Source organism: Jaculus jaculus, chromosome 12 (assembly GCF_020740685.1).
Source record: "Jaculus jaculus isolate mJacJac1 chromosome 12, mJacJac1.mat.Y.cur, whole genome shotgun sequence".
NCBI lineage: Eukaryota > Metazoa > Chordata > Mammalia > Rodentia > Dipodidae > Jaculus > Jaculus jaculus.
The window spans coordinates 57,090,434-57,109,091 of record NC_059113.1 but is presented as its reverse complement, the minus strand read 5'-3'; the positions used below and the strand labels follow the sequence as shown (position 1 = coordinate 57,109,091).

The window sequence follows — 18,658 nt, the reverse complement described above, 5'->3', positions numbered from 1 at the left end:
GAGGTGTTAATTCCCAAATCTCCATCAGCTGGGGACCTAGCATTCAGAACACCTAAGTTTATGGAGGACACCCGAATCAAACCAGCACAGTGAGGGCTGGCTTATACATTTGAATTTTATTCTTTTGGCCTCCTCTGTCTGAAGTGACAGAATCGTCTTGAATTTGCATTGTCACTTCTAGCCTCATGGGCTGCTAGTCCCTTGAAATGTAGTAAGCAAGAATGATGAACTGAAATTTAAATGTTATTTAATGAACTTAGATTTATACAGTTCTTGTTGCAGTTACCATGTTGTTGTTGGGACAAATACCTGACCAGAAGCAGCTGGTGGGAAGAAAAGGCTAATTTCAGGCTGATGGATTCCAGGGGAAGCTGGCTTATTTCATCACACACGCAGCACAGAGATAACAGCCAGGGCCCGTCACTCTGAACACCTCAGGGCTGGACTCCACACCCATCCCAGTGACAGTGCTCTTCCAGCAGGGCTCTGCCTGCTGGAGACTAAGTAGGAAGCTTAATCAAGGAGATCTGAGGCTCTGGGGTCATTCGCATTCAAAATCTCACAGCTCCCCGTGGCTAGTAGCAACCATATTGTATGGCAGATTTCAGTACCAGGCTCCCCATGAATACATTGGGGCAGAAGAAAGTCATGAAATCTGGGTGGGAGGAAGTGTGTGGGAATATTACTGATAATGCCTGGCAGTTATTAGGCACTTCCTGTGTCCATACGCTAAACCCACTGATTCCTTGGAACAACCTTGTTTAAAAAAGTGTAACTATTATCTGTACTTTACACCTCAGGATATTACGACAGCAATGTCAATGAGCTTGTTCAAGGACATATAGCTAATAGGTAGTGGCACCTAGTCCAGGCAGCCTGTCCTGCAAACCCTGCATTCCGGAAGACAGTAAATGAATCTTTGTCAAGAGCTTATTTCACGCTGTCCCCCACCGCCGCTGGGCATTGTGCACATCTCATTTAGATTTCTTCATTATGTGACATTGCAGTCTTGTCTCCTCCACGCTTATGGAAACTTCACGATGCCATATCAAGGCAGACTGATCAACCTCTGGGGAGACCAGTGGAGGCTTTGTTACAAACCCCTCATGCCTGGGTTGCTCGGGGCACTGCAGGTGGAGTCAGGGACATGCATAGAAGGGTCTGGCATAAGAGATGTTACGAAGGAAGGATCAGTGGGATTCAGCAAATGACGGAATGGTGGGGGGAGGGGAGAGGGGAAGGGTTTCTTCTGGAACTGAGAGATGAATGACATACAGGAATGTACCTACAAGTGGGAAGTGTGGGCTCCAGTGGAGGAAATCTAGCTTTCCAGGCAAGCACCCCCATCTACCAGCTGCATGACCTTGGGCAAACTGACATCGCTGACCACCAGGATTCCTGCGGATTTAATGACCTTGTTTTGTTTTTGCTGCACATGTGGACGGTGTGATTATGTGTTCACGTGCATGTGGGTGCCTGAGTGTGTGCATGCTGTCTTCACATGCACACAGAGGCCAGAACTTGACACTGGGTGTTTTCCCCAATTTCTCTGTCATCTTTTGTTGAGACAGGATCTCGTGCTAAGCCCTGACCTCACTGACTTGGCTGGACTAGCTAGCCAGTAGGCCTGGGATCCTCCCGTCTGCACCTCCTCAGTGCTAGGACAACCACCGCACGCTACCAGGCCTCACAGTTTGCGTGGTGCTGGCGATCCCAACTGAAGTCCTCACGTCTGTGTAACAAGCGCTTCACAAACCAAGGCACTTCTTCCCTGCCTGCTTTGTGGAAATTTCTTTTGATACAGTCTCACTATGTAGCTCAAGCTAGCCCTGAGCTAGAGATCCTCCTGCCTCAATCTCTCGAGCACTGGAGTTACAGGTATATATTGGGTGGCCATGGTGACCAGGTCTTTCCACCTTCAGTATTGGAGATGAAGGGAACCTGCTGCACCAAACAAGGTAGAATACATATAGGCCTGTGCGTCAGCTCTGAGGGGCAAAGGGTGATCTTCTCCAGCCCAAGTCAAGATGGCCAGGCAGAACGAACTCTCTGCCAAATACCCTTTTCTAACCAGGCACTTTAAATGTATTTTCTGAGGCTGGGATGTAGCTTCATTAGTAGTGTGCTTGCCTTCACATGCACAAAGACCTCATAAAACTTACACACGTCTGTAATGTCATCACTCCGGATGTGGGCCACTCAGGAGGAACAAAAAAATTCAAGGTCACTCTGGGCTGCATAGTGAGTTGGAGACCAGCCTGGGCTACATGAGACCCTGTCTCAAAAAGGAAGTGTTTCCTTGGTTGGGCTTCATGAAAGTATTATAAGTGCACAGAACGTGATGATGGACAAAGGAAATTGAAGCTCAGAGAGGTGTGTGTGGTCTGTTTATTCTTCAATTTATATTTGGTCAAATGAGGGTTCAAACTGAGGTCCATCTGGTTCCAGAGATGTGGCCAGTATCTCCCGCAGATGGCAGCGCTGCCCTCCAGGGCTGGCAGGTTTGGGGCAGCCTGAGAGAGGTGAGAGCCTAGGAGATTGCTCAGGGTCCTTGTCTTTGTTCTTCCTCCAAAGTTATCTTCAACTAGTGCTGGAATTTCTTTTATAATGTGGTAGAATTTAGGGGCAAAGACAGACTCCCAAGGATAATGATGCTCTCCCCATTGGCCTGGTGGCAATTGGGTAGAGGAGAAAGCTCAGTGATGGAGGCTGGTGGGGGTGGGGTGGATTGGACCACTCAGCACACTGTTCTTCAGGGTGTAAAAATACATTTTGGTGGTTACAGCTGGGAGCTCGGGGTGGGGTGGGACACAGTGTGAAGTACAATTTCAGTCTCAATGCATTTTCCAGTTACCTGAGAGAGGGCCCTTGGGGGTGTCCCCTGGGCTTCAACTCTGTCTGCTGCTTGCACCCTCAGTAAGGTGTTTCTGACCCTTAGTTGGTATATTGGTTTCCCAGAGTCTGTAACAAATCAAAACAAACATAGGTACCTCGAACACAAATTTATTATGTTATCACTCTAAAGACTGCATCTAAAAATGGGTCTCCCAGGATGAAAGTCAAGGTGTCTGCAGGGCCTCATTCCTCAAGGATGCTCCAGGGAGTGATTTGTTCCTTCTACAGGCCACCCACATCCTTGGCTGTGAGCCTTCTGGCAATAGCAGCACTCCAGCCTGTGCTTCCACCACCCCAGCTCGCTCTCTGACTGACTCTCTTGTGTTTCTCTTAGAAGGACCCTGTAGTTCCATTGAGCCTACGACACCCCTTCTTGGGGTGCTTAGTCTAATCACACCTGCAAAAGATGACATACAGTTACCAGGGATTAGGATATGGACACACTGGGTGGGGGGAAGGGTCATGGGTCACATTCTGCTGGCATGGCTGGTATGTGGCCTTGATGATGTCTCATGCATAGAGGAGGGGTGGAGATGCATCAGAGCTGGGAACATCGTTGTCAATCTTGGCTGGAGCTGAGTTGCAAGTTCTATTTTCAACAGGCCACATGTTCCTGTCCCTGGTATTTTTATCACCCATATGCATTTGTGTTCGAGACCCCGCTGTGTAGCCTGTACAGGCCTGTAGCCTGGATTCAGAGGTGCCAGGCCATGGGCTTTCAAAGCCTGGAGAGCAAAGAGTCAAGCACAGAGTATCTAGGAATTCTTAGCTTTTTTGCTACCTGTGTAAAAGTGGGACCTAGTACATTTTCAGCAGCCTCCTCTTTAAAAAAAAAAAAACAAAAAAAAACTAGTCTTACCCTGAATTTGCCAAACAGAAATGAGGGGGTGTTTATTTGTACCACAGAAGGATTTAGTTTGTCTCTTAAATTATCTAGCCCTACTCCCCCCTTTTTAAAAAGTTTTTTAGTTAATGGGAAATTTGACTTGCACAAATTTTTAGAAACATGCTATGCCCAGGAATTACCTGTGGCAGTCTCCTCAGCTGCTCTGGAGAGCTCGCTGTGGGCGTCAGGTCACTTGGCATATTGCTTCCCCCTCATGGGGCTGGGTAATTTATTCCTGTGGCTAATTGGATGGCTGTCCAATGAGACTTGACCCACGGTGATACTGCCGTCGTCCAAGGTAGCAGAATGTGGAAGGACCGCCCACGAGACACCTCTACCATGAAGTTGGTTATGTTTCCTTCTCTTTCTGTGACTCATTCTTTTGTTCATTCATTCACCAACCATGTATTATCAGTTATAAACCAGAAATTGTAGCAGATACTAGGAAACTGGAGATGATCCGCCACCCTGGAGCTCTACACAAAACAGATAGGAATGACTAACATTAGAACTGACAAGTTAGGAGTATTGAAGAAAGTAATAAAGCCACTGTCTGAAAATGTATGTGTGGGGAGGAATACTTTTCTAAGAAGTTATGGGTCAGGATGACACTTAAATTATAATAACAGATCATTTAGAAATTTAACCATGGTACTAGCTATGAAACATAAGACAGCCAAACTGTACTGCAAAGAAAAGATTTTAGCCTTCAAATCTTTCATTATATTTTGTTGCTGCTTTGAGCTAGGGATTCGCTCTAGCCCTGCCTTACCTGGAGTACACCATGTAGTCTTAAGCTGGTCTCAAACTCACAGCGATCCTCCTACCTCTGCCTACTGAGTGCAGGGACTAAGGGTGTGTGCTACTATGACTGTCTCAGTGAGGGCCACAGCTTACACATGTTCTTGAAACTGAGCTGCAGAGGCTCAAAGTGGCAGCCGGGGCCTTCCTGAATACCTCTCCAGAGTATGAACCCCACGGTGAAGCTACAACAGCCTCGGTGTGTCCCAGCATGACCCATTCCACTTCAGAGAAACAGGGGTGACGCAAAAGTGGGGGTTCATGAGGAAAACCCAGCAGAATTGACAAACACACCCATGAGCTTCTTCTTGAAGGAGATGGAATGATAAAATAGAAAACAATTGGCCTGTTTGCCCTGGCCTGTAATCCTAGCCACCCAGGAGGCTGAGGCAGGAGGACCACAAGTTTAAGCCCAGACTGGGTAACAAGAGTGAGTTTAAGGCCACCCTGTGCAACTTAGTGAGAACCTGTCTCAAACTACAAAGTTCAAAAAATAAAGTGGGTTTGGGGGGATATGTCTTAGTAGTACTGAGTAGTAGAGTCTTGCCTAACATGTATGAGCTCGGGTTCAATCCTTGGCATGTAGATAAATAAATTAAAATAGACAAGAGAAATGAGACTTTGGGAGAAAATATTAGAGACCACCGAATACAATATAGGAAAAGGATTAATGTCATCTCAGGTAAGATGACACAATGTAAGCAGACTGGGAACAAAACTGTGGACACTTTCCAAGTAAAAACGTATTCCACGCATTTGTTTGAGAAGAGTTCACCCCCACAGCCGAGAGGGAGGGGTGAAGGAGAGAGAGGTGAATTGGCTGGCTCAGGAGGGGGCAGTTCCATGCGGTGGCCTTTCATTTCATGTTGTTCTGAATGTTCTAAATACAAAAATACGATAAGAGAAACAAGCACGTCTTTGAGAAAGAAGGAAAGAAAAATATTATTACTTGGGATCATAGGATTTTCTAGCTAAAAAGATTGAAGGTTACTGAAAACCCACAAAGGTTATCATGAATCTAAAAAATGGGAGAGATGTTGAATATTCCCTTGGTGAGCCCTCACCCTCATCCCATCAGGCCCCTGGCTCTGGGTACCCATTTTTTCCCCATGGCCGAACATCTAGCTTCAGACTTTGCCTTTTCACTTCTTTTCCCTCCACCTCAGATGGTGGGGACAATGGGCTAGAGCCTAGGACCTTGCTACGCTGCCAAGGCCCTTTGAGTAGGCCAGGGTTTTGCCCAAGCCTTCCCCCCACATGAGTCTTGTGAAAGGGGGCCACTGTGAACCTTAGGGTGGAGTGGCCCTAGTGTCCCAGGTTAGCCTGGAGACCTTGCAGCCCGAGAGTGAGGCCGAAGCCAGGGTAGACAGCAGCTCAGAGGGAGCCTCCCCTGGGCCTTGCATTGCCCACTCCAACATGAAAAGGGTGGAAAAAGGAGCCCCGGGATGTGAAGGCACAGTGAGAAAGGCACTGAAATCGTTGAGTCGAGCTGTTGAAGCAGAATGGGTCATGCTGGGACACACCCAGGCTGATGTAGCCTCACCGTGGGGTTCATACTCTGGAGAGGTATTCAGGAAGGCCCCGGCTGCCACTTTGAGCCTGCGCAACTCAGTTTCAAGAACATGTGTAAGTTGTGGCCCTCACTGTAGATGTGGATGTAAGAAGCTACCAGTGATAACCTTCAGGAGATAAGCAAAGTGGAGACCCTCATTGCACGTCCAGAAGAAAAAGCCTCAAGGGTGGAGAGTGTGCGTGTGCCGCTGGGCCTTGATGCCTGGACGAGGGTGTGGTTCTGTACCTGGTGCCAGAGGGCAACAGTCCAGCAGGGACTGTTCTCAATGAGAGGATTTTGAGGTTTATATTGATTGTCAACCTGATAGAATTTAGAATCATCTAGGAAACACGCTGCTGGGCATGCCTATGAGGGATTATGCAGACTAGATTAGCCTCTGGGCATGCTTATGAGAGATTGTCTTGATTAGGTTAACTGAGGAGGGAAGACTCACTTTAACTGTGGGCAGTGCCATTCCATGGGTTGGAGTCCTGGACTCCTCAGGACCCACATAAGTCAGATACACAAGGGGATGCATGCATCTGGAGTTCATTTGCAGTGGCTGGAGGCTCTGGCATGCCCATTCTCTCTGTCTCTCTACCTGCCTGTTTCAGTATCTCTCTCACTCTCTCTGTCAAATAAACAAATAAAAATAAAATATTAGAAACAAACATTCCTGCCTTAGTTGCTTCTAGATTTTGCCCCCACAATGAAAAAGAAACTAATAGTCCCCTTTTCCAGGGAGGCCTGTATCCTTTCCTCTGGTCCCAGGGTCACGTTTTGGTACCCCAGAATGTGGGTAGGCTACACTCTGCACTTCCGTCCCTATCGCAGAGGGTGAAGCATTTCCTTGTCCCTGTTGCCCCTCTGGGTTCTCCCACATGCAGGGATGGAGGCAGAGGGAAGAGGAGGAGGCAGACAAAGAAAAGCTAAAGTCTGTGTCACAGCTTTTAAAGGGACTCAGTTTTTCATCACTAAAGAAGGAATTGGAAGCATACAGGGTGTGGGCAGGAAGTGTGGTGGGAGGTGGTTAGAGGGAAGAGAAGTTCAGTTACGTTGATGATCAAAATCCCCATGATGCTCACTCAGTACTTACTTGGAATAAAGATGCCTAAAACACAGTTAAAAAAAAAAAAGAGCTTACATACACTGAAATTTCATTGCTCTCTTATTATAAAAAACAACCAGTTGGAAAACATAATGGGAAAAGTACATTACAAAAGACTCTGAGATGGTAAGAAATACAAAATGCATAGGAACAATATGGAGAGAATTAAAGACTATGGGAGATGTGAAATAAGATTTTTAACAAGAGAACCACAAATTCCCAAGAGAAGGTCTTGTTGTAAAAGTGTCAATTATATTGAATTTAATTTCTAAAATTTAAGACCAGTTCAATCAAAGTACCAATTACTTTTCTGGAGGACAGGGATTGACATAATATGTCTCCAATAAAAATTCCACTGGTATTCTAAAATCAGGATAAACGGCTTCTAAAGTTCACTTTGAAGAATAAACCTGCAGTAGTAGCCAAGAAAATGTTGAAAATAAAGATAATAAGGGGGACTTGCTTTGCCAAGGCAAAACATTATAAAACTGCTATAATTAAAGCCCCTATTGCCATATTTCAAGATAGATCAGTGAACAAAACAGAAAGCCGTAAGACAAACTCTAGTGTATATAATTATTGAACATATAATAAAGTTGACATTTGAAATTTGTGGGGAAGGGCAGAATTATGCAATCAAGGATGCTGGGACAACTAGGGCAAAAAATGGTAAATTAGATTTCCAGTGCACATCAGATTCCAAGACATTACAGGTGGATTAAAGCACTTAAAAAGGAAATGATATACTATACTATACAAGTTTTTTTTTTAAAAAAACCTGTTCTTATATATGTGACCTTGGAGCACAAAGAAAGCTCTTTGAAATGTAATTGGATGGCCTTCTTCATCTAATTTTCCTTTATAGTGTTTTAAAAGTTATATATGGTATTTCTATTCCTTTTTAATCTTGGTTTATTATTGTTATTTGCAATACTGGAGTCTTACATGTGCTGGACCAATGCTTTGCCACTGAGCTATATTCCTAGCCTTAATTGTTATTACACACATTTAAATGTATTCCATGTTCAGTTTCTTGACGTCTATTCTCTCCTGAGGAAGGTAAGATTAAGCACATTTCAGTACTGTAGTCCCTTCCACCTCCCATGCCTTGCTAGCTTCTTTTTATTTTATGGAAAATATCAAGCATATATAAAAATAGACAGATTGGTATTATAAACCCTCATGTGTCCATCACTTAGGTTCAATAATGAGCTATCTTGATCAATTCTTTTCAGCTGTCATCCTTCTGTGCATACTGAATTACTTTGAATTGAATTATTTTATCCATAACGCTTTTAAGATGTGGGCCTCAAAGAGAAAGATTCTATTAAAATAACCACAATACCACTATCATACCAAAAGTGTTCATTCCCTAATATCAATAAGAATAATCTTCTCATATCATAAAAACTAAATGAGCATATCCATTTTCCTGATTGCTTCATAATTTTTTAAATTGCTGGCTTATTCAAATTAGGATTCAAGTAAGGCCTATATATTGTATTTAGTTGTATGTTTCTTAAATTTCTTTGAATATTTGTTTCTCCTCTTACTTTCTCTATGCTTTTCCTCTGCCCTTTCTGTTGATTTGTTGAAGATCCCACATTTGCTGTTTTGTAGTTGCCTGTGTCCTGGGGGACTTGGGGGATGCGATTGTTAATGACTGTTGTTTTGGTTACTTTCTCATTGCTGGGACAAAATACCCATCCAGAAGTGGCTTAAGGAAGGAAAGTCTTTACTTTTCAGATTTCAGTTTCAAGGGAAAGCATGGCAAGAGCAGACAGCTAGCACAGCTGGTGTCACATCATAACACCCACAGGGAGGAAGTACAGAGCACAAGGCCTGTCCCCAGTCACACATGTCCTCCAGCAAGGCTCAACCTCAAGGTTCCATGACTTAACAAAACAGTGTTCAAACACATGAGTCTATGGGAACATGTCACATTCAAACCACCACAACCACATTCTGATCCTGGACCCATAGACTCATGGCCCTCTGATGATGCAAAACACATTTAGTCCAACTTTAAAATCCCCCATAGTTTTCACCAGTCCCAACAGTGTTCAAAAGTCCAAAGCCAAAGTCTCATTTGAGACTCAAGGCAATCTCTTAACCATGAACCCTATAAAATGAAAACACAGTTTTACATACTTCTAGCATATGACAGAGAAAACATTACTTTTCCAAAATGGAGAAATGAGGGCTTCATAACAAGGAAAGATTGGACCCACAGAAGTCTGAAAATCACCAGGGCAAATGTCAAGTCCTGCAGTTCCATGTCCAGTATCTGGGACTCATGATGAAATCCTGTGGATTCCGACAGGCTTGGGAGGCTTCGTCCCTCCAGCTGTGTTGCCTGCGTCTTCTCTCTTGGGCTGGCCCTCCCATTGTCCTGGCATCTCCAAGATCTTGGTGTATCCATTGCAATCTACAGTTAATTTTCACAGCTTCATGAGATGGCCTCACAGGGCCTTCTTGTCTCATGTGGCTTAGCCCCAGAAGCTCTCTGGAACCATGATGCAATCCATGACCCTCTGTAGTTAGCATTTTTCATGCTTCCAAAACCAGTATCATATGGGTGATGTTCCTAATGTGTTTTTTTTCTTTTTCTTTTTTTGCCAATTGGGAGATAAAGCCTGACTTTGAGGAGAATGGAATTCCTTCAGCATTTTTTTCTTCAGGTCTTTTTCTTTCAAAAGAATTCACATTCAAGAGCCTTCAGGGGGCCGAGTCTTGCCCTTAGGGCATCTTTCCTATTTTCCCAGTGCAGGGCATCTCAGTGGTGGCTGCAGATCAGGTGGCTCTGGGCTTTGGGGCCTGAAACTTGTTAACATTTCTTCCCATGCCAGAGTTTACACCTCCCATATCATTCTGCTCTGTATTTTCTTCTGCCAAACACCAGCCCATTACTTTTAAATTCAACTTTATTCAAGTTCTCAGGACAAAGTCTCTTTGCTATAATATCACATGAATTATCTCTAGCCCAGTACTTTCCCCCAACCACAACCTTGAAAGACAAGCTTCCACAGTCCACACCTCTCTTTGCATACTGGTTCTTTTTTAGAAAAAAATATTTTTATTATTATTTGTTTATTTGAGACAGAGAGAGAGAGAGAGAAAGAGAGAGAGAGAGAAAGAGAGAGAGAGAGAGAAAGAGAGAGAGACAGAGACATACAGAAAGAGAGAATGGGCACACCAGGGCCTCTAGCCACTGCAAACAAACTTCAGATGCATGTGCCATCTTGTGCATCTGGCTTATGTGGGTACTGGGGAATTGAACCTGGGTCCTTAGGCTTCACAGGCAAATACCTTAACCACTAAGCCATCTATCTAGCCTCTGTATATTGGTTCTTTAAGCTCTTACCATGATAGTATATTAAGCTCTGCTTATAGTATTGTAAAGCTTCCCTAGTCTACCCACTTGGAATTAATTGTTCAAGCACATGAGGCTATGGGGGACATTTTACATTCAAACCATTACAGTTGTCTTCTAATATCTCATATGTCCCTTTCATTTATTTTTTGCTATGGATTTGTAGTTTTATCAAGACACTTAAACCTATTCAGACTGGATTTTTTGGCAAATGTGGTTCATAGACATTGTGTGCTCATCTTGGGCAGGCTGGGTCTGGGGATGTTAGCAGCTACTGATCGCTGGGGTCCAGACCTGTCATGTCTCCAGGAGTCTTGAGGATTCCTGTTCTGTGTTAATGACTTCTCTGAGTCAGTCATCAACACATGGTACCCATCTTCCAGGTTTAGAGCTCATATAAGATTTGAACAACAAAATAAAAATGCAATTTTATTTTGTATATGTTCACTACTGTCCCTTCCTCAAGCTAATATAATCCTCAAATAGTGGAACCATATCATGGATACTTTTAACTCATGAATTCAAGTGTTTATAATGTATTTGGTTGCAAATTACTGACACAGAACATTGCAGCCTCTCCTGCTTCCTCCTTTTTGTCCCTCCTTCTTTCTCCTGTTCTGCCTCTCTTTTTCCTTCCTCTTCCCCTTTTCCTGCTTCTCCCTTCCCTCTTTTCTTCCCCTCTTCCTCCTTCTCTTCTTCCTCCACTTCCTTACCTTCCCTCCCTTCCTCCCCTGCTCCTCCCAAGGCCTGAAACATACTAGATAAGCACTCTCTACTCCTAAGCTATGACCTCAGCCTGAACCCCATTTCTTCCACATGTCCACGTGTGTCACAGTATTCTGGTGAGAGGAGAGGTTCTGCCATTCTTGCTCACTGTTTCTGCATGCTCACCTCAAATTTTTACAGCCACATTTTCTTATGCTTCATGTTTCTGAAGACAAGCCAGCTACTTCAGCAGGTGCCTCATCGAATTTCCAAACCAAGGAAAGACCAGGCACTTTAAGGAATCCTTAAGGGCATATGATTTGGGGCAAATGTGATCCTTCGAATCCTAGCTAACTTTGGATGTTCAGTGCCTATGCAAGATGTAGCATCAATGTGCTCAAGAGCTTGTCTTCCACAAAAGATAAGATGCATAGGATGATGTTATTTATTGTTCATGCTGGCAAATCCAGCTTTACTGACTTCTTCCTCCCTCTTCCTTTCCTCCTACCCTTCTTTTCTCTTTCACAGTCTGCTGCTTTGTGGTGCACAAACGGTGCCATGAATTTGTCACATTCTCCTGTCCTGGCGCGGACAAGGGCCCAGCCTCTGATGTAAGTAATGGGCAGTGGCCATTTTTCCCTGTCCATAGTCAATGCAGTCTTATGGGTAAATGAGCATTGGCCTGATTAGCTGAATAACTGGGGGGGGGGGGGTGTTCTCATTCCAAGGCATGTGATGGCCTCTGAGTTAAGTTTCCTTTTAGTGGAAAATGAAACATTTTGAGAAGGGGTGTGGCTGGGTAGGAAACCAGGAAGCTTATCTGTTAGGATTTTTTAAATGACTTCACTTTGCCATTGGGACATGCATAGTGATGAACATGGCTTACTTATTAGTGCACTCACAAAAAGAGAGTTTGGATGGCACTTTGCAATGTACATTTGCAATGTACACCCTTTGTCAGGGTGGTCTTAATGTCAGGGCCCAAGAGTTCAAAATATAGGAGTTGATCCTGTTGCTATGCCTTCCAAAATGCACGATGTTGGCAGTGCCTTTCACTTTCAGTTTTATGAGCACAGCAGCTCCACTGACAAAGACCTAAGGTCCACTGGCCACAAGTAGCAGAAGGATGAGCCAGTGCTGATGGGCAGGGCCTGCTCATGTGCTACAGTGGTCTGAATGTCTGTTCTGCCCCCATCCCCCAAATTCTCATGTTGAAATCCTAACTCCAGGGTGCTAGAGGTTAGATTTAGAGGAAGTGATCAAGTCACAAAGGTCATCCTTCATGTTCTTAGAGTTAGGACCAAAGAGATGTCTCACTCCTCCCAACCAGTGAAGTTATAGCAAGAAAACAGCTGTATATAAGGAAATGAGCTCTCATTAGGCACTGAATTGGCTCCTCCCTTGACCTTGGATTTCCTGGGTTGCAGAACTCTGAGAAAGAAGTTTCAGTATTCAAAAGTCACCCTTCTGTCATAACAGCCAGAAAAGACTAAACCAGAAAGTTTCACAACCAAGAATGGTTCTAGAAGACCAGATGAGCTTTCTGAAGTGGCTCTAGGCTTTCTGGGATGAAGGCAAGCTTCTCCAGATGGCTGTATGTACTACTGGAATCAGCATCCGTATATGGTGTTATTTCTCTGATAGCCAGGGTTGATGGTCTAGAAATCAAGTGGTGGTACTGGGAGTGATGCCACTCACTATTACCTCCAGTGGCTCATCCACAAAAGTGTGGCTTCATTTCTTCATGAATTAATTCTCTGTTGACCTTGAAGCTTTGCTTGTGGAGGGAGAAGACTTTCCACTAAGAAATACAGCAGTGACTTGTCGAGCTAGAAGTTGAGAATGCCACCAGGCCACTTTGGGCTCCTCCTTATGCCTCTGAGCCAGTAAGTCAGGATGGAAAGAATGAAGCTGGCTGGGTCATTAGTCAGGTTAGCAAGGGGAAACTGGTTTATCTCAAAGAGTGTGCCTGGCACATAGGTGACACTTTAGGGCATTACCACGGTTACCTGTGGTTAAGGTCTATGGAAAACTCTCACAATCTAACCCAGGCAGGATCACATGGTCCAGGCCCTTCAGGAATGAAGGTTTAGGCCTTTCTTCCAGATGCAGAATCACCATCAATCAGTGAGGTGCTTGCTGCCAGCAAGGGGAATGAAGAATGGGTAGTTGAAGAAGGGAGTTATAAGCACTACCTATAATCTGTGACCAGTTATGGAGACTCTGGGGTTCGGGTAAAGTGCTGGGCCCATAAGCTTAAGGACTTGAGTTTGAGCTTCAGTACCCACATAGAATGCCAAACATGGTGGCATGTATTTGTAATCCTAGTTCTGGGTAGGCGGAGACAGTAGGATTCCTGGGGCTTGTTGACTAGCCTCTCTAGCCTAGTTAGTCTTAAAAAGAGGTGGATGGCATATTCAAGGAGTGACACCTGAGGTTCTTTTCTGGTTTCCACATGCATGTGCACACACATGTTCCCACACACACATAAACATGCATGCACACACACATACATACCACACATATGTTAAACCAAATCAAAATAAATGGATACATAAATATTTCCTCCAATTTCTTAAAATTACATTTTGTATGTATATCTCTATATTAAGAAAATATTTTACTTTCTGTCCTCTCAGTCTTTTATCATGCAACATTAGATGTTTTGACTTCACATCAATACTTAAATGTTACTAATTTTACATCTTAATACTTAAGTTACAAAGTGTTAGGGGAAGAGTAATTAGTACCTAAGACTTTACCTTCTTCTCTGGGGAAGAAAGTAGTGTGTTTTCAGTTATTCAAGGGCTTATAGTATTATGTCTGGTGGAATTATGACCTTGTTGTCTTCATTTGGAAATGAAGTACAGTTTAACGGGATGTGTGTGAATGCCAGGTTCAGAAAGAGTGGCCTTGTGATGGTCAAATCCATGTGTCAGCCTGCCTGTGGTGAAGGACGCTCAGACCGCAGAGGAGAGCTTGTTTCTGGGTATGTCTGTTTATGAGAAGTTTCAGAAGAGGTTGGTGTTTGAATCAGCAGGCTGAGCACTTACCACATGGGCAGGCATCGTTGTCTCTTGGAGGCCTACATAGAACAATAGAGGCATGGTAAACTTGCTTTCTTTGTGAGCTGGGTCATCCATCTTTTCCTACCCTACAGCATGTGCCGCCACTTCTTAAGCTCTATGTAGTGTGTGCATGTGTATGTGCCCTGCAGCAGCTCGGGCATGATATCAGGTGAACCACTCCACTGATCTTCTGCTTGGTCTTGTTTTGAGAAGATTCTCTTTTTACTGCCTCCAGAGCTTGCAGGGATATCAAGATTCTCAGGTCTCTGCTCTCCTGTGAGACTTGGGTTACAGGCATGTGTGGCCGTACCACCTGTTTACAAGGGGTTTAGTGATTGAACTGGAGGTCCCAGACTCACTTAGGCCCTGATGCTTACACAGGAAATGCACTTAACCACTGAGCAATCTCTCCAGCCCTTGTAGAATTCTTTAAAGTGTGTAATGTGTAAATATCTACGAAAGCTCCTAGAACAGTGTTTGGCACAAAAGCTCCATAGAAATGCTATGGCCTCGCTGATAACTGCATGCACGTGTGCCAGCAAGGGCAGACAGAGTAGGAGGGTCTTCAGAATGCACTGGGTCTTTGTTGACCACTTGAAAGTCTTTCCTAGGAGTGTGCAGGCTCCAGAGGTGGCTTTGAGAGCCTCCTCCATATGGATGGAGGAGTGCAGCCATTCACTGCTTCGGGTATGGGGAGAGCAGGAAGTGGCCCCTTCCATCACCATGCACAGGGCTTGGCAGTCTACCTGAAATGATTCCGTCTCTGGATGCTATTCCAAGATGGTCAGTTGGCACCGAGGATGATGAATTGGTCCCGACTCCTGACAGGCTTGAGTCTCTTCATTGACCTTTCTCTGCCTGTAGTGGGAGGCAGTGATTAAAGACCTGGACACACCTGCTCATCCACCTGGTGAGGCTCTTTTGGCGGCCTCGGGTGCTCATGCAAGTATAGGGGGTGCCAACCCCTCCTGGGTGACCTTGGAGGAGCTAGTGTGTAGAAAGTTCACTGAGCAGAAAGAAATTTGTGGCTTCTGTCCATGGAAAAGGAATGTTCTGGGCTCCACCTTCTATTCTCTGCTATTCCAAGCCCAGTCTGAGTTAAAGTATATTCTGGGTATTAGTAGAGCTTTCTGCCTGTGTCTGCAGATAGGTTCACATTGTGAGATTTGGAGGGAGCTTTATGAACTAAGCATTTCCCAGTACCTGGCTACAGATACAAACATTCAGTGCCAATCACACTCAGCAGCGGAGGGCCTAAGACATGACAGAGTTCCTGAATGATGCTTCTAGTCTTCTCTGGGTGTCCTCCTATTCTTAGTGTCATCAGGTTGAAACCTTTCTCTCTGGCCTCTTAGAAAGACCAAGAATGGCCTTAGCATCACTCATGGCCACTATAGGTTACCAGGTACTCACATTATGGAGCAGGTTCTCTTCATCCTGAGAGATCTCCAAACAAGAAAGGGAGGCCCTGGCTTTGAGTGATAGGAGAGGGGTGAGGCAGTGACCATTTTGCCTTGGGCACAGAGTTTATGCCGTCTTTGTCTATGACTAGCTGGGGGCTACATGATGGAGGATGGCCTCACTTATGTGCCTGGCAGTGACTAGACTGACTGCCAGTCCAGAGGCTTCAGTTCTCCTCCATGTGGCCTCACACACCATGCAGCTGGCTAACTCTGGCTTGTTTACATGGTGGTTTAAGTATAGCAAGAGAGCATCCCCTGATACATAAGAATTTAAAATCTTGTATTGTATTTGCTAAGGTGATACCAGACAAAGGTAGTCTCCTCCAAGTGGTAAAGAAATAGCCCTGGGCTGGAGAGATGGCTTAGTGGTTAAGGCGCTTGCCTGTGAAGCCTAAGGACCCCCTGTTCGAGGCTCAATTCCCCAGAACCCATGTTAGCCAGATGCACAAGGGAGCACACGTGTCTGGAGTTCGTTTGCAGTGGCTGGAAGCCTTGGTGTGCCCATTCTCTCTGCCTCTTTCTCTCTGTCTGTCGCTCTCAAATAAATAAATAAACAAAAAATTTAAAAAAAAAAAAAGGACGGCCGAGCCAGTGCGTGGAAGCTTTTGGCATGATGCGTCCTAAACTCAAGCTTGGGCCATTGGGCCACCTAGCTCCTTACTCAGAATATGCTGACAACTCTGTCCTTTCCTTCCCTGGAGCATACCTGTAGGAGGTAATTACATTTCTATCTCTATTATTTTTTAAATAAAAGCTCAAATTCTGTGACACAATGCTGAGAACTCTGACTTGGGAGCCAGGATCCAGGAAACACTGGTGTCAGATTCTCACCATTTATCATTCCAGTGACCTTCAAAAATCATTTAATTTCTGTGACCTTTAGTTTATATCTTTAAATTGAGGGAAATAATACCTGAGTCATGGGCGAGGGGTGTGAGTGTTCAATGGGCAACCACTCAGACCCTGTCTAGAGCAATGTCTGGCATAATGCTGACACTCAATAAGTGGTTTTAAAATTATTCTTAATATCCAGAGGTGTCTGTCCTTCTTGAGAGTAGATGCAGGCTCCCTTGTGACTGCCATGGGATAATGGGTAATCGGAAGAGCTCATGATAAGGGACCGGGGCTCTGCGCCGGCACAGAAGGGCTGAAGCACTCTTCAGCTGGTTTGTCTAATGATGCTTCAATATTTTATGGTCTTAGGAGTAATTTGTGATCTAAAAATTATGAAACATAATCCTTTTTGACCTAAGGGTGACAGTTCTAAGAATTCTTGCTAAGGAGTTATTTAAGGATAGGTGCATGTATTTAGCAAGAGTGACATTCATTGCATCAATACTTATAACAACTAAAATTTGGAAGTGATCCAAGTGCCCAGGGAATAGATTTTATATAGGTAAGATCTATCATATCCAATATAATGGAATTGATTCTATATTGCAGTGTCTGAGGTGATGGACACATTCTTTATTTTAATTGAGTCAATTTCAATACAGGTACATACATCTTCCAAAATTAAGTCAAACTGCATGCTTAAAGTCTATACATTATTGTCTATAAGTTATGCTTCAATAAAAAGCCATGGTGATTAAGATGTTGGCTTAGGAATACTGTCATATATTATATGATACTTCAAAAAATATAAAAGCAGAGTTGGGAAGATAGTTCAATCAGAAAGTGCTTGCAAATACCGTGCAAGCCTGAAGACCTTAGTTCAATTCGCAGAGCCCATGTTTTAAAGGGCGGGGGGCATTGAGCTGAAGAGATGGCTCAGAGTTAAAGGTGCTTACTTGAAAACACTTGCTCACAAAGCCTGACAGTATGGGTTTGAAATTCCAGTATCCATGTAAAATCAGACCCGCAAAGTGGCACATGTGTCTGGAGTTTATTTGCAGAAGCTGGAAGCCTTGGTGTACCCATTCTCTCTCTCTCTTTTTTATAAGTAAATATTTTTTAAAAGGGCATTAGGTGCAAGCTTATAATCTCAGTGCTGGGGAGGCAGAGACAAAAGGATCCTTGAGACTTGCTGAATAGACAGTCTAGTCCACATGGTGAGTTCCAGGCCAATGAGAGCCCCTGCCTCAAAAATTGTGGATGGTGCCTGAGGAGAAACACATGCACGCACACTCCGCAAAACTCCTGAAACAAAATCATATATTAAAATATATGTAATATGTAATCTTATTAAATAGTCGTCTTTCAGTCTGATTATTATTCACTTGAATAACAGTTATATAATCATTTATGTATTTCCTAAGGCTACATTTCCTAAACAAATTTAGGTGGCTACTGTCAGTTCTGCTCATTGAGTTGAGCATAAAGAATATGCTCATGATCCCAGCACTGGGGAGGCAGAGGCAGGAAGGTGGTGAGATCAAGGCTATCCTGGGCTATATAGCCCGTTTCAAAAAATATTCTGCTCATTTTTTCCTTCCAACTTACATATACTCAGAATTCCAAAAGTTCCCAGTTCTGTTCATTTTTGGTATCATTTTGCCTCTGGCACAGGTGCTGGTTGCTGGTTTAATTCAGTGAAGACTAGACCCTGGCAGTGGCTCAGGTGTAACCGAAGTCTGCAGAGTCAGTCACTTAAGGTTCTTTGCCCTTAAGGTTCTTTGTCAACCAGAAGCCAGCTTAATCCCCTTGAAAGAGAATCTTCAAGTGCTCCTGATAAGACTGGTTCCCCATAGGATTTGACTTCAATTCACCCATGGCCACAGAGAGGGAAAGTCCTGTGTCTGCCAGGCTTGATCACACCATTATTTACCACTTCAGCATGAGTGGCAAGAAGAAGGCTGGAGAGATTG

General features: G+C 44.2%; 1 protein-coding gene across 3 annotated transcripts in view; it reads left to right on the top strand.

Annotated features, from left to right (window-relative positions):
* Positions 1–18,658, top strand: part of Prkcb (protein kinase C beta) — a 393,262-nt gene that overhangs the window by 168,775 nt on the left and 205,829 nt on the right. For all 3 annotated transcript variants that reach the window (XM_004670196.2, XM_004670195.3, XM_045131080.1), the window contains one exon: positions 11,849–11,931. In XM_004670196.2, coding sequence (XP_004670253.1) covers positions 11,849–11,931 — 83 coding nt within the window. The remainder of the gene's footprint in view (positions 1–11,848; positions 11,932–18,658) is intronic.